Source organism: Dryobates pubescens, chromosome 5 (assembly GCF_014839835.1).
Source record: "Dryobates pubescens isolate bDryPub1 chromosome 5, bDryPub1.pri, whole genome shotgun sequence".
NCBI classification, from domain to species: Eukaryota; Metazoa; Chordata; class Aves; order Piciformes; family Picidae; genus Dryobates; species Dryobates pubescens.
Window position 1 is genome coordinate 20,614,509 of NC_071616.1, and position 23,548 is coordinate 20,638,056.

Genomic DNA, 23,548 nt, shown 5'->3' on the forward strand with positions numbered 1-23,548 from the left:
AGCCGGTAACGCCAACACTTGAAATAAGTTTATACATGTGGAGGTAGATCTGTGGCTGATGTAAATTGTTATAGTGTTGTTGATGTTAATTGGGGTCTAGCAATTTATGCTGATGGAGACTATGCCTTAGTATCTGTAATAAACAGCATCTTGTGTTGTTGGAACATGAGCAGGAGCTGGAATTAACTTCAAAGATGTGAGCAGATTTTTGTTAGAGACGTGGAATTCTAAGCAAATGACACAAGTTACTTTATTTGCTACTTAGCTTTGTGCATAATTTCACTGATACCGGTAGTGCTGCTCACGTGTCAGAGTCAGTATCTGTAGCTTTGGACCCTGAAAAGCATGTAGGAAAACCTGTGTGCAGGCTTCTAAAGGTTTTTTTGTCTATAAAGGAAAGAAGAATTTTGGTTTAGTTTAGCCAAAAAGGGGCTTCTTAACCTTAGCACAGAGCGTGCTGTTTGCTGAGTTGTGAAGTGAGCCAACCATGACATCCCCACAGAACTGCTGCTTGAGTACCACATTTCCTAAATCAAAGGTTAGGATTAGAAATAATTGTATTGCTTTCTGTTGCAGATCCCTGTTTGTACATTCCTCGTTTTGCACACATGCTAGAGTTTGGGGATAAGAACCACGAGGTGTCCATGACGGCTCTCAGGCTGTTGCAGAGAATGAAGCGGGACTGGATGCACACCGGCCGCCGGCCCTCCGGGCTCTGTGGAGCAGGTATGTCTTATTCTGGGTGTATCACCTCTCCTGCTGGGGGATGGACAGGAGAGTCTGTTAGTTAGGAACAGATGATGACTTTCTCATTTCCTTGGTGATGCTGTGTTCTCTCGGTTTTGTGCTGTCAGGCACCTTTAGATTATGTAGGTCTTCTGAAACACAAACTTCATTTTTGCCCTTGCTCCTGTATGCTTAGATCCTTTGTATCTTACGTTTTGGATTTTTTTTAACCTCCTTTTCTGGTGCTCTTCTCGCCTACAATCTCTGCAAGCTGTAGCTGCTAAAAGGTTTTTTTGTCAGCTAAAATGACACCATTAGTGCAGGCACTTTGATTTGTGTCTTTACACAGTGTCTTATGCAAGAATTGCCCTCTTTGACCTGTTCTCTAGTATTATTTTCCTCTCCTTCATCTTTTTCCAAGATCCATCGCTATCCTGATGGTTACAAAAACACCTACTGGTTTGGGAGGGCTAGGTTAAAAGGTAGTCAGTGCCAGCTAGTCAGGTCAGAGCAATGGAGAATGTATAGTCACAATGTTCACATCTATATTGTATTTAAAAGATCTTATGTGTGCATGCTGGAATGAGGAACAGCACTCAGATCTTAAGGAGTCTAGGACTATGCAAGCTTCTTGAAATTTCTAGCATCTTTTTGTTAATAGTGTTTGCTTATTGCACATTGCTAAAAACTTGATGATAGACTCTACAGGAGACCAGCCTGATCTTTGATTCACTACGTAGACTATATCCACACAAGCAAGTATTTTGATTCAACAGGCATGGATCAATAGACTGAAGCAGATGATGCAGATTTGCCTACATCCATCCATGGAGTATGAAGTTCATGTGTACTGTGTTTAGTTTGGTTCCCTGGCCTAAATGTCTGTGCCACATGTTGTTTAAAGGACCAGTTGTTATTTTATCCCCTGATGTTCCTGTTAGGAACTGGAGCACTTCAAACACATACCTGAAGTGGAGCTGTGGTTTAGTTTTCTCTGAGAGGAAGCACTTCTGCGTGCTTAACACTGTTCTGCCTGCTGCACAATGAGTGGGGATGATACTTCAAAATACAGCTAGTACTCTTAATCACCACACTAATGTGAATGCAGCCAGTACAGCTTGTTGTCTAGCTGTGGAAGGACGTCTTGTAGGAGAGCACTTGGCCACTAGCAAGACAGGAATGGTGGTCACAACAGTGAGGATAATAGTCTAAGCAGATTCAGTGTCTTGCTGGAGGTGTTTTTATTCAAGACTAGTAAATTCTACTAAAAAGATGGTAACTTTGAAAATATGTGATCAATGAGATGTTCTTGTGCTGTATTTTAAGCAGCTGACCATGGTTTTCCGAAAGTTAAAGCACAGGGTGCAATTTACAATCAGCTTAATGTTTTTGGGTAGGAAGCAAAGTTTTGTAAGGTCAAGTCCATCACCTGTACTCAGAGGTACAGGTGAGTGTAAGCATTTGTGGCTCTTTTGCTGAAGGCAGGGACTAAGAGAGGGCATAGTTATCTGTTTTCTGCTTTTCTTCAGTGAATTTTCCTCTTTCTGACATTGACTTTCCCTGCTTTTTCTCCAGCTCTCCTAGTGGCAGCAAGAATGCATGATTTCCGACGTACTGTTAAAGAGGTCATCAGGGTGGTCAAGGTTTGTGAGTCTACATTAAGGAAAAGGTCAGTGCAGCTTTATTGCTTTTATCTTTTGTTTACAATGCTGAAAAGAAGCGTAGTCTAAAATGAATGTATATCAGAGAAAATCAGGTTCTTTTCCTTTTCAGAAGTGCCAAGAATAACTACAACATGTTTTAGCTGGTCATTTTTAAAGTACTAACACCTCTTATGTAAGGCCTCAGGTACTTAGCAAAGATGGTAAGGAACACTGTGCCCATTTACAAGTGGAGAATTGGAGGCAAAAAAACCCGTTGGGTCAGAAATGTTAACAGTGTTGTCATGTCCTCAAAAGACATAATTGATTGACTCTGAAAGGAGAGTGTGTACTGTAGGATTTTTTTATTCATTAATCCAAAATAGAATGCTGAAAAGTCTTCTCCTTTAGCTGTTATTGAACAGAACTTTTCAAAATGTTTTACTGAAATATTCATTTTTGATAGTATTGCACTGCTAATAAACAGAAGAAGGCACGCTGAGTCTAGTGCTGATGTCGTTGAAGGGTTCCAAAGTGGAATTATTTGCAGAATGTGAGCCTGAAAGTGGGAATATCCCAAGTACCTTTGGCATGTTTGGTGTGTTTTTTTAAGATCTTGTAGTGTTTTCCATATTTTGAGGAAGTAAGCAGTCATCTATTTTCCCTTATTTTGGTTTTGAAAACTTGTAGCATTTTTTCCCCTGTATAAATAGCCTAACTTTGAAATAGCATGCTTTGTCTTGCCCTCAGTTGGAAAGTTTTGCACCACCATTGTATTCTTAAGTTTGTTGCACCAAGGTCTGTCTTTGGAAAGCTTCCCTGATGTTTCTCTTTTCTCGCCACCTTGCTGAGACCAGCTTAAACGCATCCAGCCGAGTCTAATACTTGTTAATAGAATTAATTTCTTAATTATGAAAAATATTTATGCCCTAGATACTCATTTGTGGAACAGGAATGATGCTATTTCTCTGACATGCATGGGTGGCATAGGGATAAATTTAAAGTGTTTGAAGTGTTTCAAAGTACTGTGGCTATAAGGATGGAGCAGTACAAAGGCTACTTTTTTTTTTCCTCTGGACAACAGGATGTGTTTTAGTGTGCATTTTGTATGATTAATGGTTTATGCACCCACAATCTACTTCAAGATGCTTAAATAGTTTGTTCTTACTAGGAAAATATGCATAATAAATGAGAGTTGGAAGGAAAATTAATTTGAGCAATTGTTTCAGGCGAAGAAATCTTACTTCAAAATTCATGCTTTGAAATGTTTACTCAAGTCATACACATCAACTAAAATGACAGCGTTATTTACTTTGACAGGGTAAACGTGACAGCTGAATTATTTTCAGGCAGCTATAATTACAACTGTATTTATCATGAATCTATAAATTTGATTGATGTTTTTCAAATAAAAGCATGTTATATAGTATTTAATGAAGGAGAAAAAAGCCCACAACAAAAAACCAAACGTTGAGTAACTCCTGCACTCCATTTTTTGTTGTCTTCTTTTAAGAGTTCCTCTCAAAATCCCATCAAATAGAATCTAAATTAATACAAATCTGTTTCATGTTCTCAAGAATTCTATTCTCATTCTAATGAAATTTGATTTATAGGAATATAACTATATATTCCATAGTTAAGAGTTTGCTGTGAAACATTCCAGTCTGGAGCCCCTATTACAGGAAGGATCTGGAGGTGCTGGAGCGTGTCCAGAGAAGGGCCATGAGGATGATCAGAGGGCTGGAGCTACTCTGCTATGAGGACAGACTGAGAGAGTTGGGGTTGTGCAGTCTGGAGAAGAGAAGGCTCTGAGAAGACCTTATTGGAGGTGTTCAGGAGGAGACTTGACAGGGTGCTTAGTTGCATGGTTTAGTTGGTTGGGTGGTGTTGGATGATAGGTTGGACACGATGATCTTGAAGGCATCTTCCAACCTGGTCTATTCCTATTCTATTCTATTCTAAATTTCTTTGCTTCTCAGTTTGATATGGGGTTTTACTTCCTTTTAATTATTGCTGTAGTTACTCTGGTTTGTAAAGAGTTACTGCTGCTTTGTGCATCGTGAAGGTGTTAAGTGTAGTTGTGTGAATGCTCATTAATGGATGGTATTGGAGGCTGTGCTCGCTGCTGATGGCTTCGCCCTGATGGCTCTTGAAGTGAAACCACAGGAACCCAGATACCGCTGAAACTTCCAGCCTGCAGGTTCTTCTTCAGGGTTTGATTTAGCTTCCAGTTGCCTATATGGCTCCTGGGCAAACACAAACCCTTGGAAGCTGGATTTGCTTTCAGTGACAATGGGGTTTGATGGCAGAAATCTGCAAGAGAAGGGGTGACTCTGACATGAGGTGCCTTCTCCCCATGCCCTGTGCCCATAGCCCAGCAACCTAGTGGGGAGAGAGTTGTGTTGATCAAGTATGAGGATGTGGGAGTGAAGCTTTTTAAGAAGGCCCTGTTTGGTTTCCTGTTTTGGGAAGACCCTTATCAAGGGGTAGCAGCCCTTCCCAAAGAAGGGCAGTGTGTCTGATCCTGTGCAAAGCAGCTGATGCGGCTATGTGAAAGTGGATTAGTTCTCCCTGTTGTCCATCAGCTGAAAAGCACCAAGCCCTAGGTGCCTGTAGTCCATCATCTATTTCATTGCTGTGTGCTGGAGGAGTAGCAGCTTGTAGGAGGAGGTTCACAAAAATTGATGTACCTTAAGGTTACAAAAATTAATGACTTGAAGGAATCTCTTTTGGAAGGAGAAAGCAACAAAACATGGCCCATAGACCCTGTCACTCATCTTTGAATGAAGAGTTCTTAATTTAACCATCTATTTTGTTAAAAAACAGTGTGTGTTTATTTTTTATATGCATGTGGTTTTGGTAGGACCTTGGAAATAAAACTTTGTGGTTATGTCATAGGGACTTCTAGCTTTATATTTTGAAGCACACAATTAAAATGTAAAGCTTTTGCTGAGGTTGAATGTGAATGTATTAAATATTAATAAAGCCACTGATAATTCAATCTAATTTCCAGTCTAATTAAAACAATATTAACTTATATATCACGTTATATATTCAAAGTACTGTACAAATATTAACTAATTAGTCAAGTTGTTATTTTCTGTGTAATCATCTCTGGAGATAGTAGAAATTAACTTTTAATAAATCCAGCACTATTATTTAGTTTTTCACATTTGTGCCTGTGTTCAATACACCTGTCTTTGCTGCTGCCTTTTTAGCCTTTATATACTCTGCCCCTTCTTTCACCTACTGCATCATTTTTCTGCATACTAAGTTCTGTCTTATCTGCAGTGAGAATAATTTTTGTGACATTTGTCCATTGTACATTATCTAATACTATGTGGCCCTTATGCCTGTTTAAAGATCTTATACCCTTCTTCAATAGAAATAAAAAAAAATCAGCTTATCTTTGTTAACACTTGCATTTTACTTCTTTGGCTTACTCTATCTTTAAATTGAGCTGCTTTTTACATAAAAAAATATTTCTTCTCAATTCTGTAAAGTACTATCTGTTAAAAAACCTATTTGTGATGAACTTCAGAAGAAGTAAAGATGCATTTAGTAGGAATTGAACTGAAGGGCCAGATTAGGTTTAAAGGGTTCATTTATGAGGTGAATTTTTTTTCCCACAACAAAATAGCATTGTTGGGGAAGGAAGACAAGACTTGCTACAAAGGAACTTCATTTACCATTTGGAGATGCCACAGGGATTTTCATAAATGGGGTCCATTGCTCATATCCTGGGGGCCCAGCTATAGCTCTTTAAATGACTGCGTTGGTAATTTTCTGGAAAAATTAAAGATTCATGTATAGAGATAAATGTATTGCCTGCAGCTTTTCTTATTTCCATTTCTGCAGTGTATATCTCACATAAGCTTCATGTCCAAGATCCCGGTCAATCTTGAGCTGGGTACATGTCTGTGAGAGCAGGCAAAGCGAGAAGCAAGTTATAATCATAGAATGCACAGGGTTGGAAGGGATCGCTAGAGGTCTTCTAGCCCAACCCCCCTGCAGTAACCAGGAGCATCCTCAGTTTGTTTAGATTGCTCAGCATCTCATCAAGTCTGACCTTGAAAGTCTCAAGGAATGGGCAACCTGTTCCAATAATATACCACCCTCAGAGTAAAGAACTTCTTCCTAATATCCAAAGTTGATACAATGAGTCCAGAGTCAGGATGGAAAAAGAAGGTAGCAGGATGGTGCATAGCTGCAAGGTGGATGTGAGGTTACATTTTCCGAAATGCCAAAGCCATATCAAGGCCAGTGCTAAAGGGAAAGGTGTGAAGAGGTCTGTGTTAGACTGTGATCCAAGTAAAGCCATGATAAAGTCCTGTGAAAGGTATCTGATGAATAAAGTGAGAGCTGTTTACCTGAGATATTTGAGCATGACGAGGGAAAGAGGCTGCTTAGTATGTCAGAGTTGTATAAGTACCCTGTGTTGAATCATAGAGAGAAGCTTTCAGAAAATGGAAAATTGCTTCATGTGATGGAGCTTGCATTGGTGTCCACTCTGATCTCAGCTCAGCAGCCATGGAACCCCTTCAGTTTCCACTGTTATAAGCTAAGAAAGAAAACTGAGAAATATTTTATGTCTCCAATTAAGTAATTTCCAGTTGCTTATAGATGATTTCTAGAAATCTTTCTAGTATGGTAAGTAAAATGCAACTTGATCCATGTTTTGGTATTGCATACCTTTGTAAGCTGGATTGCATGTTTTAATTAAAAAGGCAATATTTCTTTTTCTAAGTCCATCTTCTATACAGCTAGTAAGCTAATACATTAATTAGATTCCTAATTTATTGTAGTACTTGATACTTACACTTAAAAATGTAATTTCAAAATTATTTGGTGTCTGTTATTTTTGAAACAATAATTAATTTCTTAGCACTAACTTGGGCTTAGTTCTTGTAAACAGTTTTCTCTTGTGTTTGACTTCTCATCTGAAGAGCTGTTAAGAAATTAAGCAGCACAGTGCTTTTCTTTTCTAGGAGATCATAGAGTGTTTTTGACAGAGCATAGTGGTGAAGCCGTGCTAACAAAAAACCAAATTTTTAAGGAATGCTAAAGCATTTTGTTTCATTAGCATGGTCTGAACACTTTAATCAGGGGGGGAAAAAAGCCAAGAACAAAAAATTCCAGATGGTTTAAGCTGGTGGACTGCTGGGATGTCCAGGAAGATCTGTTGGTGTGATTATTGATGGGCTAATCATGTGTACAAGTGTTAACTCAGGTTAACTACATGTGTAAACACTGGCAGAAACAGGGCTTTAAAATTTATGCCAATTAATTTGTGACAATCTCTGTTTTGGTATGGAGAAGTAAAAGCAACTAATTCTAGATGGTGCTTTTATTTAGTACAATAAATCTTTCAAGGTTCCTATTCTTTAGTATTTAGCAAAATGACAGAGAGTTGCCAGCAAATGAGCACCATAAATTATCAGTCACCAATTAATCTGCAGTAAATGACTAGGTGTGTGTGCTTTCAGTCCATTGCAAAAAGAGGTGAAATGTAATATACCGTGGAAGTTGTTTAAGCGAAAATCTCTCTCTCTCTAAGTGCATTGGGCTGTGAGCACAGGCAGGCTAATTCAACACAGCTCCGGTGGTGGAGTCGCCATCACTGGAGGTTTTCAGGAGGAGACTTGATGGGGTGCTTGGTGCCGTGGGTTAGTTGTTTGGGTGGTGTTTGATTGGTTGATGGGTTGGATGCGATGATCTTGAAGGTCTCTTCCAACCTGGTTTATTCTATGTATTCTATGTATAAGGTGTGAGCTGTAAAACCACAGTAACTGGATCACCTCTGATTTTGGCCTTACTTTTAGTAATGAGATATGCATATAGTTTTTAGAAATACCTTTTTTATATTGCTGCAAGTATGTGTAAAATTACATATATATATATACACACACACATATATATATGCACACACATATATATATATATACACATGATGACATAGAAGGAGACTACACTTTTGTTTGTTTACATACTGGTAGATACTGAAAACTTTTTTTTAGTCATGTAGGAAGCATTTAATAGTTACTTCTGATACATATTCTATTTTAAGTGTCATTTTAAGGTATATGTTTATGTACTTCCGTAAATAGTTCATGCATAAACATTGTATAACTTGGGAAAAAGTTGGGACAGAAGGGTGATCCAATAGACTTAAATTTGTAATAAGAAAAATAGTGATGGTTTGCACATCTGTGTGAATTCGGAACTTAGAATTCTGAGTGTGTACTGCAGTGTTTTGGTACTTCACTAAGATACAAAGTAAATCCCTGACTTTTCCAGAGTTTGAAGATGTTTCAGTTGTCAAATCATCTGACCTATTAGTAGAATATTTCTAATTGATGTGACAGTTAAGATTATGTAGATATCTAAGTTGTTATAAGGTGTTTTAATTATATTGTTAACTTGGGAAAAATCAGGGAAATTTAATTACTGCCACCAACTTACCTTGCAGTAAAGCTTTTTTCATATATTTCTGCTAATAACATGCCAATATTCAGCTTAGACATTTTTTTTAATCCATTAATAAAATATGTTAAATGCTCTAGTAAGACCTCTCACAACAGGTAACTTAAGGTCTGCCTGCTCAGGCTAAATGCCACGCTCACTCTTTAAAAACACAATTGTTTCTGAAGTTTTAATTTGTTTACTCTTCTATGTAGAGGTCCAGCACAAGAGACCTCTTCATTGTGCGCCTGCTTTCTAGAGTTGGATGCTGATTGCGTCTGTGTAGGAGAACGCTGTGGTTTTTCCTAAATGCTCTCTGCTTAGAAAGCCTTCTTGGACTTTGAACTTGAACTCCTGAAGCATTTGTGTGCTGGACTCCAGAAGACCTCGTTCTTTTTTTGTGCTTTGTTGCACTGCACTGCAGCAGAATTTCAATTAAACATTAAAACTGAGCAGCTAGCAGAAGTCTTTTTCTAAGTCTTGGCTGTAGACTGGATTCATAAGTCTCCACTGGGTGGTATCTCTGAAACAAAACAAAGTAAAAAACCCATCGCTCCTAACTTCAAAATGACTGACCCATTTTCCCTTATTGGGAGCTAAATTAAGTGTGAACAGAATCGGTTTGCTGTTTTGTGCACAAAAGTGCTTTATCAGAAGATGAGGTGTGGTTTTGTCCGTAAATGGATGAAACAAAAGCTGTGCAAATTTCTCTTTGAAAAAAAGGGTTGGGGTTAGGGGCAGACGACACCAAACTCTGGAAAAACTTTTCTCCCAGAGGAATTTGCTTGAAAGAGATTGCTGTGAGAAACTGTAAGGGGAGGATTTCTACTGGAAGTTGAATCATAGCCTGAGCTGTAGTGGTTGCCTCTACTTTGACTATAAATAGAAAATACTTGTCTGCCAAATTTCAGTTTTTAGAGCTATTTTGAATTTGTGCCAAGGAAATAATATCTTAATTTGTATATCTGTTTATTTTGCTCCTGTACATAACTTTAAATAGCAACTCTTACTAGAGTTTTTTTAGATTTATAAAAGTGCGAAATGAAGTTGAGTGTAATTTTTGTGTGTGACTTTAAAAATAGCCTGTAGCTATTTTATTTCAGTGGTTGTTTGGGTGTTTTGGGGTGGGTTTTTTTGTTTGTTTTTTTGTGTGTGTGTGTGTGGTTTTGTTGTTTTTTTGTTTTTTTTTTTCACAAGGGCACTCCCTCACCCCTGAAATTGCTGTGCTTATAATTAAGCTTTCATCATTTTCTCCTAGCTGCCAAACTAATGTTACCTTGTTTCATGCGGTGTAGACTGCTGCCTGCATCACTGTGTTGCCTTGGTGGCATGTGTCCAAACACTAGATAAAATTAAAGAAATGTTTAAAAAATATGTCGTCTGGATATCAGCCAATGTAAAATGTTGAGGCAGGCAAGTGGTTGGCAAAGGCAGGTATTTATTTATATCAAGTTAAAGGGAAAAATGTTGAGTGAACAGCTTACTCTCCCACAGAGGTGGTGCTCAAGCTGTGATCCTGACCATCAGGGATGTTTCCTCATTTCAGGATGAAGGCTTAGAGCCATGTGGTTATGACCGGAGAGATGTGAAGAAATGAAGTCCTGCTCAGCATTTGGCTTTGCCACTGAGCTATGTCTACACTGTCACGCTGGCCGGCCTCACTGCTGGGTGGTCAGTCCTCATCCCATGTGTTTTGGATCAGGACTGAGGAGAGGCCATGGGCATAGGACTGGATACTAGTGGCTGTGTGTCATGGTCTGCTGTGCTGTGGGTTTGAGCTTCTTAGTAGCACCACCAGCAAACTTGATGGAGCTTTGCCCTGTCCTAGTGCGGATGTACTGAATGTCTTAGGAGAGACCCATGATGCCATTTTACCAGGTGAGGGGTGCAAGATATGAGTCACACAGCACAGTGGATGAAGAGGACAGACAAAGCTTCAGGTGTCCACAGGGAGAAATGCACAAGGTCAGGTGGTGAAATCCAAGGATGGTCATCTTGTCCCAGACCTTGCTTGATGAGCAACTGGGTTTGCTACTGGTGTTTCCTACCTTGCTCTGCATGTCTGAAGGTGTTGCCATTTTGTCTGGGCTGTAGGTCTGAGTGCTCACCTCAAATGCAAGTCTGAGTGTGGGGTAAACAGACTGGGTATCCTCGCAAAAGCTGCCTGTAGGGTTTTTACAGTGGGAGGGGAATAACATTTTAATGATGCAATACTGGGTGGGAGGAGAGGTCCTGCTCTAGTGGGATTACCTGTGAGTGCATGATTCATGGAGAGGTAAACGACTGTAGTTTAATGATGGTGGCAGGGAATGCTCCTGAAGTGATGCATGGATTTGGCATTAAATGAATCCTGAATTAATATAATAATAACAATACTCTGGCCTGGTTTTTACTCTAGCCTGAGAGATGAGGCTCCCTCCTGGAAGGTGGGTAATGCACTCTGGGAATCTGTTAAGGCTGAGAAGGATTTCTAGTCTGTTAATTAAAAGCTGGGTGCTGCTACTGCCAACAGCTTCCTCTTCTCCTCTCCAATTTGATCTGAAAGGGAGGAGGAGGGAGCTGGTCTCTGGCACTCTGAGGGAAAGTTTTAGGCTGTCAGTCAGTCTCAAATACATTGCTAATTTGGGGCTTCATGGAGATGCCTGCACTCCAAAAGTGAGACTTATGTTTCAGAGGCTTTGTTCTCCTCAGCAGCATGAACTCTGGGCAGCATAGCTGTGCCTGGGCTCAGTGTGCTGTTTACAGTTGGTTTTACCTAGAGGTGCCTGGCTCTCCTGTGCATTTCATGCCACCCTGGCTGGGAGCAGGCTGCCTCCAAGGCAAAGTGCTGTGAAGTTCTGCTATGCCTATGTCCCATTGTATGTTGCTCTTCAGTTTATAAAAAAAGAAATACATGTACTGATGAAGATGTGAGCAGAGGGTGTGGTCCTGTGCTCTTGATTTTGACCCTGGAGTTGGGTGGAAACTGAATTTCTGTCCTATAGAAAATTCCTTCTTTGGAAGGAGTTTTGTTGCAATCAGGGATTGAGGAGAAAACCACAACTGTGGTTAGGGGGAAGAAATACTGAAGTGTCCTGTGCTGGGAGTACTGAATCACCATTTTTAGTTTCCTTTTGCAGATGGAAGCTGTTGTCAGCTTTGCTTCCTCTGGAAGATGGGAATATTCCAGTGAAGCAGCTGCAGACCCATCACTGCTGTTTTCCCATGGAAAATGTTGATACTATTAAAAGGGCACTTTCTGTCAGAAAAGCATTCTGCCAGACATTTCCTGACTTGGCTTTGTACTTAACCTTTTGTCTTACTTTCTCCATCTGTAAAATGGATGTGCTCATTCTCACCCACCTGTATAAAATGTTGAAATTTGTCCATGAATTTATGACAATGTTATCCCATTTAAGATTCAGTTCCTTTGAAAGATCCAGCTACTTTCATGGCAATTCCCCATCTACCCAGTCCTATCTCTCACACAGATAGGAATGTTTCAAATGTGAATGTTAAACAAAGTATATTACTGTAAACTTCTACCCATTCATCTCTACCATGCAGTGTGTGCAGATGATCACTTTATTACTGCTTCTGTGTCCTGGTGGGATTAGAATAGAATTAACCAGGTCGGAAGAGACCTTTGAGATCATCGAGTCCAACCTATCATCCAACACTATCCAATCAATAAACTATGGCACCAAGCACCCCATCCAGTCTCTTCCTAAACACCTCCAGTGATGGTGATTCCACCACCTCTGTGGGCAGCCCGTTGCAATGGCCAATAACTCCTTCTATGAAGAACTTCTTCCTCACATCCAGCCTAAACCTCCCCTGGTGCAGCTTGGGACTGTGTTCTCTTGTTCTGGTGCTGGTTGCTTGGGAGAGGAGACCATCCCCCACCTGGCTACAACCTCCCTTCAGGTAGTTGTAGACAGCAATAAGGTCTCCTCTTCTCCAGGCTAAGCAAGCCCAGCTCCCTCAGCCTCTCCACATAAGGCTTGTGTTCCAAACCCCTCACCAGCTTTGTTGCCCTTCTCTGGACACGTTCCAGCAAGTCAACATCTTTCCTAAACTGAGGGGCCCAGAACTGGACACAGGACTCAAGGTGTGGCCTTACTTCTTGTCCCTCTTTGAATCTGCCAAAGATATGCTACCTTAATATTTGCATGCAGAAATTAATCATACTTACATATCAGGAATAGTTTTGAACATACTCCTAAAACTGATGACTTATATTTTATTTGGGAATCTATTCCGCTATTGCTGTTGATAACAAAAAAATGACAGGAGTGAGAAGTGCTTCTCATCTTGTTTTTGCCAGTCTGTACTTAACTGACCATAGAGGCTGCTGTATTTCTGTCAGTCTTTGTTCATCAAAACAAATGTGTGCCACATACACTAATAAATCAAAAGCTAATTTGGACTGGAACAATTAGTATCTCTTCAGTATTAATGTAGTCTGTATTTGTGCCAGATTTCCTGTGAATGATGTGTTTATTCTATAACTTAGCAGTTTGACAAATTTTGTTATTTTTAAAAGAGTTCTTTAAGATGTTGTGGTAATGTGCTGTATGCTTTGGTAGGTTGACAGAGTTTGAAGACACACCAACAAGTCAGCTAACCATAGATGAGTTTATGAAGATTGACTTGGAAGAAGAGTGTGATCCTCCTTCATTTACAGCGGGTCAAAAAAAATTGAAGATACAGCAGGTGAATTCTGAATCAGATGCTCTCTATTTCTCTTCTTCATCTGTATGTTCCTTTTTGGATCAGTCAGTGCTGAATCCTAACTGAACCTTTGATAAGCTTTAGTTACATTAGTTTTGAGGTTCTTAAGAGAAGAATGAACATTAATGTATATGACGCCCATTAAATGAAGGATATTTTTTTGGTTGTTTTACTTGGAAAAGGAGAGCTTCCCAGTTTAGGGGAAAAAAACAAAGTTTCTCTCCATATCATATTTTGCTTACTCCTCCAGAGAGGCTTGCTCTTTCAAGTATATATCTTCAAATGTATCTTTAAACACCCCCTGATGAGGGATCCAGTATGTGTGTTGTCTTAGTATATACTGTCTACTGTGGGATGTAGAGTCACTGCTCTCCTTAGTGCAGATCTAGGTGTCTGGGTGTCTGAGTAAATGAGCATCAGCTGAGCTGCTGTGTTTTGCAAGCTGCCAATGTTTGCTTCTTAGCCTGCAAGTGCTATATGGTGGAGGACTCCACAGCCCCTGCCCAGTTGCTCCCCATTTCCACGGTGATGCATTTACACTGCACTCTTCTCTATGCTTGCTTTCCTGCTGCATGTGTTTCCCTTATTGTGCTTTGACCTTTTACTGAAGCATCAAGTCTTTTTGTTGTTAGAAAACTGGAGGCTCTCATGTGATAAGCTGAGCTTATGGCATGGAGGTCTTGAATAGTTGTCCTAATGTCTGCACTTCTCTTTTATCTGCAGTGTTCATTCTTCCACCCTGGTTAGCAAGGATCAGGGTGGCAGAGGTGTGAGCATTGTAATCGCATCAAAAACTCTGCACTGTTTTTAAGGTGATACCTATGGTCAGGTGTAAGTGTCATTACTTGCAACTTCTTTTTAATCACATTTAAAAGCAGCAACCCAATTAAAAACAATAACCCAATTACTGTTTTTTTCTGTGTGTGGTACAACACCTGCTTCCACAGAGATTAGTTCTCACGTGGCTTCATTTCTTTACAAAGTATGAACTAAAGCTGGTACTGCCATAATTTTTCAGGATTTTTGTTGTTACTGTTCTAAATGTTCTATCACTTAAAGGTCTGTAGGTGTGTTTATGATGTTCTTAAGAGGCTGCCAGTTGCTGTAAGTCAGTACTTCAGTTCACCATCACTAATGTGCTGTTTCTGGCCTGGCCACTACAATTTCAGCACTGTCCTTGCCACTTGCTCACATTTACAGGCAGTCATAGAGTGTGAGCACTGAAGAATGGGGCCTTTTATTTGCAGCTTGCCAGAGCGAAGGTTCGTTTTGAAGTATAGAGGTGGGTGAGGTAACATTGGAATTGGTCAGTGTTTTGAAACTTGTATGCCTTACTTCTCTGACACTACAAAGTAATTTGAGTTGGGATTAGAAACCTGCTTATTTAAGCTTTTTTAATACCTTATGATTCTGTGTCTATTATATACAGTTGACTAACAGTACAAAGTTGGTTTAGTAATTTCTTGTCTATTTTGTTTTATTTTCATTTCAGCTCGAGAAGGCACTATCAAAAAAGCTGGAAGATTTTGAAGGTATAAGTTGTGTTCAGTGTAACAAACATATCACTCATTTGTTCAAAATTACATCAGTGATTGCTGAGTTTTATTCTTATTTCATTGCCACAGGGGAAATAACGAGCTATCAAGACGAAATAGAGATTGAGTTAGAAAACAGTAGACCGAAAGCAAAAGGCGTGTTTGCAAATTTCACTAAAGATGGTAAGTCTGTAAAATCCTGTGGCTGCTTAAATAATAGCAGGTTCAAATCCTGCAGGCAGTCTTGAGTGTATGAACTTTATTGTGATAAATGTGATGAGATATATACTTGCTTAGGACAAGATCTCTAGTGTGTTGAGGTTCCCTCTACCCGTTGGTTGGTTCATATATCAGGCTTCAAAACAACTACACCGTTCATTGCAATGACAGTTCATTAATGATTTCTGTTCTTTCTTTCTTTCCTGGTGCAGTATAAGCTTGGCAGTGGCACCTGAGCATGTTCCTTTTATTCACTGAAAGTGCAGTGGACCAGTATCTAGACCCTTCTGTCACTGAATCCCCTAGTTGACTACATGATACAGAAGGGCTTTGTGTAGCTTGAACTGCTTTTCATTTGTAATTATACCAGAAAGTAATCACCTTCTCTTGCAACACCCTTTTACCTGCCGTAATTTGGTAATAATTTTATTTTAAACAATGGCTGCATACACAAAACCACCCATTAATCACCAAAGTGATGCATTTGAAGAGCATCCTGTAACTCCATGTATTCATAGATTTTACTAAAATATTGTATATTTCTTCTGCAGATTTTCTGTAAAGATTTTTATTCTTTAAGTTGGCACCTCTCTATTTATTTAGTTTCTGTAACAGATGGCATGCAATGATCTGTTGTTTTTTTCCCCCCTTACAGATTCTATAGAAGATAATGCATCTAGCTTACTTGGAGAGGAAGAGGCAGAAGATGAGGAACTGGAAGCAGCTGCTAATCACTTAAACAAGGACTTTTATAATGAACTTCATGAGAAGGATAGCTTAAAAAAAGCAGAAGCTGGGGAGTGCAAAAATGGAAATGAAGCTCTTGTAAGACCACCAGCGCTGGAATCCTTGCTCGGCCCGCTCCCCACTGCAGCTAGTCTTGGCATAACGGAGTCCATAAAAGAGTGCATATCCACTAAGGACCGAGAGCCTGGTGAGTAGAAGATTGGTTTACCTCAGAGTGGAAAGTGGACATGTGCAGCCAGTTGTGGTTTTGTGGTGAATTTCCCTGTATCTTCATGGTTACTGTAGTAGCAATTCCCTGAATTCACTGAGGTACAGGAGATGCGAGGCTGGATAGGATCATTGGTCCCGTTGATCATTGTCATGGCTACCAGGAAGCTGCAGGAGAATCTGGAGTGTGTAATTATCTTCTGAAGCTTGAGAATGTGTATGTCTTAGTCAAGCAGATTTGCCATCACATAATAGCTGATGGGCATATTTCAAGCCATGCAGTCTCAGTTAGGAAATTGGAGGATGCAGATTCCTTTAAATATGACTGGGAATTAAAACCCAAGCATGAGAATTTTAGATCAAGGCAGACTTTCTCAGGAGACATTTTATTGGAATCAAACATGATGCTGTCTCTCAGATTAAGAATCTTTGCAAATGACAAATACTTATTTATAAGAGGAACTAACCGGTTGGATGCTTTATTTCTTTGATACAGATTGTGGTGTGTGTTTTAGTTGTTTTGCTTCATTTTTCTTGAAACTCCCAGATCTGTCTGTAACTTTGAGCTCTGTTAAGTGGAGGCAGGACTGATCAACTAAGGGAGCTAATTTTGCCAGAGCCATTAAGGCAGACTGTACAGCATGCAGCCAGTTGTCCAGGCAGGTTTGTTTGCTTTTTATCCTGTGTGCTTGAGCTTTATGAAGATGACATTTTCGTAAATTCTTTTTGCATCTTAATGACTCCCAAGAACAGAACATACCTAAAGGGCATTTTATTATTTTCTTTGTTGCAGTTAATTTTTCCATTGTAAGGCACACCTGTCCAAATCTGTTCTGTCAGCTTACCTGGGGATCAGTGCAGCAGAACATTTTGTTACCAAAACTATTCTGATGCTAATTGCTGTTCAACAGCACCTTCTTACAATAAGGTACTCCCTGCCCCAGTAGGAAGTACTGAACACATTCATATTCTTATTATGTTAGAGTTTGAGGTCCAGAAACGTAGCAGGATGATTGCACGCTTGTATTTTGCACTAATGAAATCATATAGAAATGGCTGAGTGGTTTTGGTTTTGTTTTAATTATTATTAAGAAAATGGATGGCTTCTAGCTCATCTTTCAGTGGTTCATGTCACAGAGAGGTCAGTAATGGCTAGAAGCTGTTGTCGTCTGGCTAGCCAATGACCTGTAAAAATGAGTTGCCTGTGATGGACATTTCTCAGCTGGCATTGCTATTGACCATTTAAATGGACAGGCTGAGGAGTGAGTTTAAACATGGACCTGTTCTGGTACGGCCAGATATGTTCCTCTGAGTCAGGTTTCAGGCAGGTGGGCAGGAGAGTGCATGGCTGCTCATGCTATGGCTTGTCTGCCTTTGCTGTTTGTTTCCTTTCAAAACTGGAAGATGTGCCAAATGAACTGAATTTCAAAACCAAATAGGTTTCAGTCTGTTCATTTGCTTTTAATGCAGCTGAGAAATCGTCGTGGGTGCTTGAACAAGCACTTATTTTCTTAACACCTGAAGCTCACATGCCAAATGCTGGTTTTATTTTGATTGTAGATGCTGCTCCAAACTTTTTTCCTCCCTCCCTCCCTCCCTCCCTCCCTCCCTCCCTCCCTCCCTTCCTCCCTTCCTTCCTCCTTTCCTCCCCCCACCCTGTGATTCTGCTGCTTTATTTAAATAATTTAAAGGTTTCATTTAAGTTAAATTCACTTTGATTATGTGTGTACTGTGGGGTGGTCATGCTGGTGTGCAGCTTCCAGTCTCCTAGCTCTTGCCATGTGTGGTGTGAGTGCATCACAGTTGGCATGTGCATCATCCCCTGAAGGACTTGGTTTCCTTTGGGAAGTCATCTGGATTCAGGAGTAGTACTGGAGCCTCTGTGTGCTTCAGATGGTCAGGAACCTGGTCTGCCACATGGTCTGGGCACCTAGCTTGCAGCTGTTGTGTTATTACACAGAATAAAGAAATCCTCTTGTTAAGATGCCTCCTGTTGGTCGCCTGTGCATCTTAGGTCTGAATCCCAATGAAAAGCACTGAAGACATTTCTGTCACCTCAGGCAGTGATGCCTTGAGCTCTGCCTCATAGCTCTGGGAAATCTCAGAAAGGTATATACTTGGAGGTAGTATCTTCTTCTATCAGGCCAACTGGTATATTTGCAAAAATTAGACAACTTCAGGTTTCTGGGCCCTTGTTCAAGTCTGAAAAAGAAAATTCCAGTTTTCAAAACTAAGGATGAGAGCAGTTGTCCAGAGTTTAATTTGTGATGGCACAATTGTAGATCATCCTGAAACGAAAGTAATTGGTACCTCTTGAGGGAGGACAAAAGATTATAAAAGTCATCTGCATTTATCCTCTGTATTTTAATTTGGTTTAGTGCAGTTTGCATTATGAATCTACACTGGCCATAGGTTTGCTATGGTATTCCGTGTTCCAACACATAAATTCATTGGAGAAGGGAAAGAGTCATTGCAGCACTGCAACTTTAAGGTGATGTTTTGGTCCGTCTTCACAACTGAGTAAGTCATAGACCAGGAGCCTTTCCCTTCCTTCAGACCTCTCCATGAGTCATCTTCCACTGTGTGGACCATGTGAGTCAGGTTGGGCAGGAGACCTTAATCAGGATGATTTTGTATCTCCTGCTGGTCTCCACATGTTGTTGGATGGGTGGATGTCTGGTTGGTGTAGTGGTTGGAAATGACATGTCTGGTGCTATGCGATGAGGGTTCCCATCAAACCCTCATGGTGATACACTGTGTTGTTGGGCAGATGGCTATTTAATAGGACCTCAGCGAGCTGGTGCCATATGTGCAATGTGTGGCCTCCTTAAATGCAAGGTATCTTCTCTCTAATGATCTCTCTTCCTCAAAAAACATCTCTGCTGCAAGTATCTTCTACAAAGATTTTTTTTTATTTGGCTTTTGCATGTGGTAATTCAGTTTATAATTGCCTACATCAGCTGCTTTGGGAAATCTTCCACCTTTGTGCTGCGGTGGCTGCAGCAACAGCAGAAGGTTTCTCACAAACTGCTTATGCAGATAACACTTGGGCACAGAGCTCAAGTATTAAGAAAAATTCAGTGTATTTTTGCTCCACTTACAATTGGTATTTGAGTAGTATGAGCTTGTCTATATGAATGTTTTATGGAAAGTATAGTATTTAAGACAATTTGCATTACAAAGAGAGCATGTAAGGTACTGGCTTAATGAGTCTGAGGCGGTAAAGTGCTTAGAATAAACACCACATTTCACTGTTTTTGACCTACAAAGAGTATTAATTTGCAGAGACATTTAAGCTGAAATCTATTTTAGTCTTTGCAAACTCCCTCTTTCTTACTCTTCATGATAAAACTGCTTCATAGTGAGACCTCAATTTCAGAGATGGGAATTGGGTACATTAGTCTGTCCATTTTCTTGGCTGTGCAGCATCCCAGTGTCCTCTCTATGGTCTACATGATGTTTCTGATTCTGCAGTTCCTCAAAACAAGGCACTGTTTCCTTCAGGAGACTGCCACAGTCAAATAGCATGGACTTTGTTCTCAAGAAATAATATTCTTCAGTGTAAAATTTCCCACCACAGTTTATTTTTGTGTCCTTTTTATGCCACTTCAAATAACCTATCATCTTTCTTGGTGTTTCTGTCCTCCTGCTCTTTGCTGGCAGTTACCCTGTCCTTTTCTGTGTTGTGCTGCTAGGCTGTATGATGACAGTTCATCTCTTCTTGCCACATGAGCAAAAAATAGTAAGCTTAATTCTGACCAGGGCTAAAAGCGAAGAAGGTCTGATAATAACAGAGATAATGGTGAAACACAGGTTACTGATTGACCTTATGTAACTTCCCCTTTGTAATCAAGGTAGTGCTTGAGACCTCACTTAGTTTTTGGTTTGAATCAGAATTCACATGCAGTCATTTAGGGCACTAGTTTCAGATGATGTGTGTGGAGTGGGTGGTAACACGCTCCTGCACGTCCTCATGAAAGCAAGCAGCGTTTGCAGTGAGAAATCACAGTGCATGTACCAGCTTGTGCTTGGGTAGGCAGCCAGCTAACTGCACTTGCTGCTTGTTTCACAAAGAATACACCAGAAAGGTTTTGTCCTTGTTCACAATTAAAGAGTTTGTTCATTTATTGCTCCTTGTATTTATGCCTCTGTTGCTGCTGCTAGCACAATCTGCTCTGGGCTGAGGTTGAAAGATGTTTCCATTGATTTCTGTGAGTGTTGAAGACCCCATGCAGATAGTGTTCATTGATTGAATAGTTGTCCTCCCCGTGTGCCAGTGCTTTTCAACTTCTTACTCAAGGAGGATGTGAAAAGTGGATAAAGTTATATGAGGCAAGGGTGGGCTTATCCTCCAGAGTCTTAGTCTTTTCCTCCAAATTTCATCCCCCACAGCTGCCGGTTTCCAGTTCATACTTTGTCTTGGACTTGGGGCTTCCCTGATGCTTCCACAAGGAGACTCATCTCCCTTGCCCAGTGAGGAAAAAAACACATATGTGTATGATTCCCCTATGTTTTTTGTTGGTTTTTTTTGGCAGCAGCAGATGATCACTGCAGGCAGGATAGTTTGCAGAAATGTGACATTTCTAGCGGGGTCTGAGCTGCTGTGGAAGGATGCTTAAGGACCCATGGGCTGAGAACAGTGGGAGAGTGGCTCTTGGTGGCTACATGTGCCAAGGAGAGTTCTTTACCCCATCTGGGGTCCCAGCTGGAATTGTGGCATGTGAAGGGGCAGGCTTACTGCTCTCCATTGCTGCTCCATCAATGGATGAGTGTTGACCCCCTCTGCATGCTGATTTCTTCTTCTAGCATTCTCATTTATTCCTCAGATTTTGTCTGACTACATCAGTGCCAGCTGTTTGAAAATATATGTGTATACCTGCATATAAAAATATAGACAAATATATGACCAGCAGTTAGAACATAATGAAACCCTATTGAATCATAATTACTGCATGCATGAGAAATAAAGCTGCTGAGTTTAGTTCTAGTTGTGTTACACATGCAAAGTAGACTTGGCCATCACTGTGTGCATGCATGTCCCCGTCCCGATCATGCTTCTTCTGGCTCTGGCTTCAGTACTGCAGTTGTTTTGGTGGTTTGAAGCCCCACCTGTGGAAATGAGCATTGTGTCTGAACTGCTTGGTGTCACCTTCCTTGTGTGATGCCTTCTGAGCACTTTGAGGGTTTGATCTTTGTCTCTGTGTGCTGTTTGCTTATTGGAAAATATTTTCTGTGACAGGACTAGCTCTTTTCTAATTTTGAGATCTAAGCAATAAGAACCTTGGTACAAGCTAATCTTTCTAATCTACCCTCTTTATGCCTGTGTTTGGCAGTCTTGATAGACTGCATTGCTGATTGAGCCTTCATTATGCCTTTAATGAGATGTGAAGAGCTTGCTGCAGCCAGCATGGTAATAGGAGACCACCAGCTGCTCTGAATGCAGTTTTTTGATACCTGAAGTCTTGGCTATGAATTGCAGATGACATGATTTTCTTCCTTGACTATATATGTCACACACACGTGAGTATTGCATGTGCATGCGTTACTCGAAAAATCTGTGTAGGCGTTTTCTTCATGAAGGATTTTTGCATTTCCTTGAAGGATAGGAATACTATAAATTTGTTCCATATTGGTGCCACAAGTAGCTAGGAAGGTTAAGGGGTGGAAACTAATCATATAGTTTGGCTGAAAGATTTCCAAACAAATCTAGAGAGTTTTAGAGAGAAACCTGCAGTTTGTTAGAGCCATCAGGGAGATCAATTTGAGTGAAAGCATAAGCTGAATCATGTGAATAAATTTTTAGTACATTTGTGAATGTTTTAGGAGTTTTCCAAAGGATTGGTTTATCAATACAGACATTGCTTATAGGAAAATCTGTGCCCTTTTCATCAGAAGTCTTGCTCAAAAAGACCTGTCCCAGAGTAATGGGGCAGGAGAAGGTATGGAAAGTGGAGTTTGGGGGAGACTTGTCTCTTAAACCTTATTTGGCCGTGTCACGTGTGAATGACTGCCCTTTGCCCCTGGCTGACCAGCCTGACTGTCCTGTTGTCCCAACTGTTTCAGGAGAGGAAGTCATTTTATGTCCTTTTCTCCCATTCTCCTTTCCCCCTTTTTCTTATTTGTTGTTTCACAAAATTCTGGTCTCATATGGGAAGTGTTTTAAAATCTTGAAAGCTTTTCCAGGCTTGGATGTTTGTTGTTTTTTTTTAGCCTGACTCCTGTCTCATCCTGACTGCTGAGTGGGCAGTGGGCAATGTGTCTTTTCTATCTTGAATTCTTCCAATAAAAGCATAATGGAAAATCAGTTTTATTCTCAATTTGAGTAGCGTAAAAGCCTTCATTGCTCTTTGATGAGAAAGCTAACCTACCACTTAAGGCCTTATCCTCCCTTGCTTGAGGAAAAAAAAAAAGATAAAAAAGCTACTTCACCTGGCTGCTGGTTGCAGCTGTTCAGAGAAGGAGGTGGCAGAAGAGCTGTTTCATTGCATTTTGGAGACATGTGGTTGGGTGAATCTGCTGAACTGAGGCTCCGGTGTGTCATCGTGTTGATACATGGCATGTGTCTGCTGTTGCATCAATTCAAGTTTTAGTGGAGCAAGGAGAAACAATCAGCCTGAGCAGGTTTTTATGCAGCTTTTCCTTGTGTTGAGAAGTCTAGGTGTGCTGTCATCTGCTCTACATAGGCTTAAAGGGCTTAAGGAGGTGTCCAGGAGCACAGAGCCAGGCATACAGGAAGAAGTTCAGATGGATCTTTAGAAATGGTCCTAAAGAGCAGAGTTAGAGAACAGTTGTTCCCTAAGTACAAAGGCAGGTTTGTGTTTTGGGGTTGATTTGGATGCCTCTGCATTTGTAGGTGTCAATCCAATGTTCTCCTGCTGTTGGGGCTTCTTTTCAAAGTTTTTTCCCATCTGTACTCACGAGCATCTGAAAAGATGCTGAGTCTCAACACGGGAGATACTTATAGGAACATTTGTAATTGCTCCTGTCTTCCCTGGGGCCTATTCTTAGGGAACCTGTGGAAACATAACCATCTCATGCCCCACTCCTAAATTTTAGTTGAAATAGGCTACGGATTAAGATGAGACTGAGAGAGGCAGTGCTGGAGGGTAACAGCACAGATCCCTACAGGCATGGAGGAAACCTGGCCAGAAAACCTGAATAACTCCCGGCTAGTAAGAGAATTATATCTGCACCTGCCAGAATTGGAACCCATTAATGCTCAGTATTATTTGGTTAGGTGGCTAGTTTGCAGAAGAAACGGACATTCCTGCTTTCCCCTTCTGCCAAAAAGGAAGAAAA

At 40.4% G+C, this 23,548-nt stretch overlaps 1 protein-coding gene across 3 annotated transcripts in view; it reads left to right on the forward strand.

The window, feature by feature from the left end:
* BRF1 (BRF1 RNA polymerase III transcription initiation factor subunit) overlaps nucleotides 1–23,548 on the forward strand; it is a 181,883-nt gene that overhangs the window by 96,027 nt on the left and 62,308 nt on the right. For all 3 annotated transcript variants that reach the window (XM_054161745.1, XM_054161746.1, XM_054161747.1), the window contains 6 exons: nucleotides 577–726; nucleotides 2,302–2,395; nucleotides 13,397–13,523; nucleotides 15,034–15,073; nucleotides 15,167–15,259; nucleotides 15,951–16,229. In XM_054161745.1, the coding sequence (XP_054017720.1) occupies nucleotides 577–726; nucleotides 2,302–2,395; nucleotides 13,397–13,523; nucleotides 15,034–15,073; nucleotides 15,167–15,259; nucleotides 15,951–16,229 (783 nt within the window). The remainder of the gene's footprint in view (nucleotides 1–576; nucleotides 727–2,301; nucleotides 2,396–13,396; nucleotides 13,524–15,033; nucleotides 15,074–15,166; nucleotides 15,260–15,950; nucleotides 16,230–23,548) is intronic.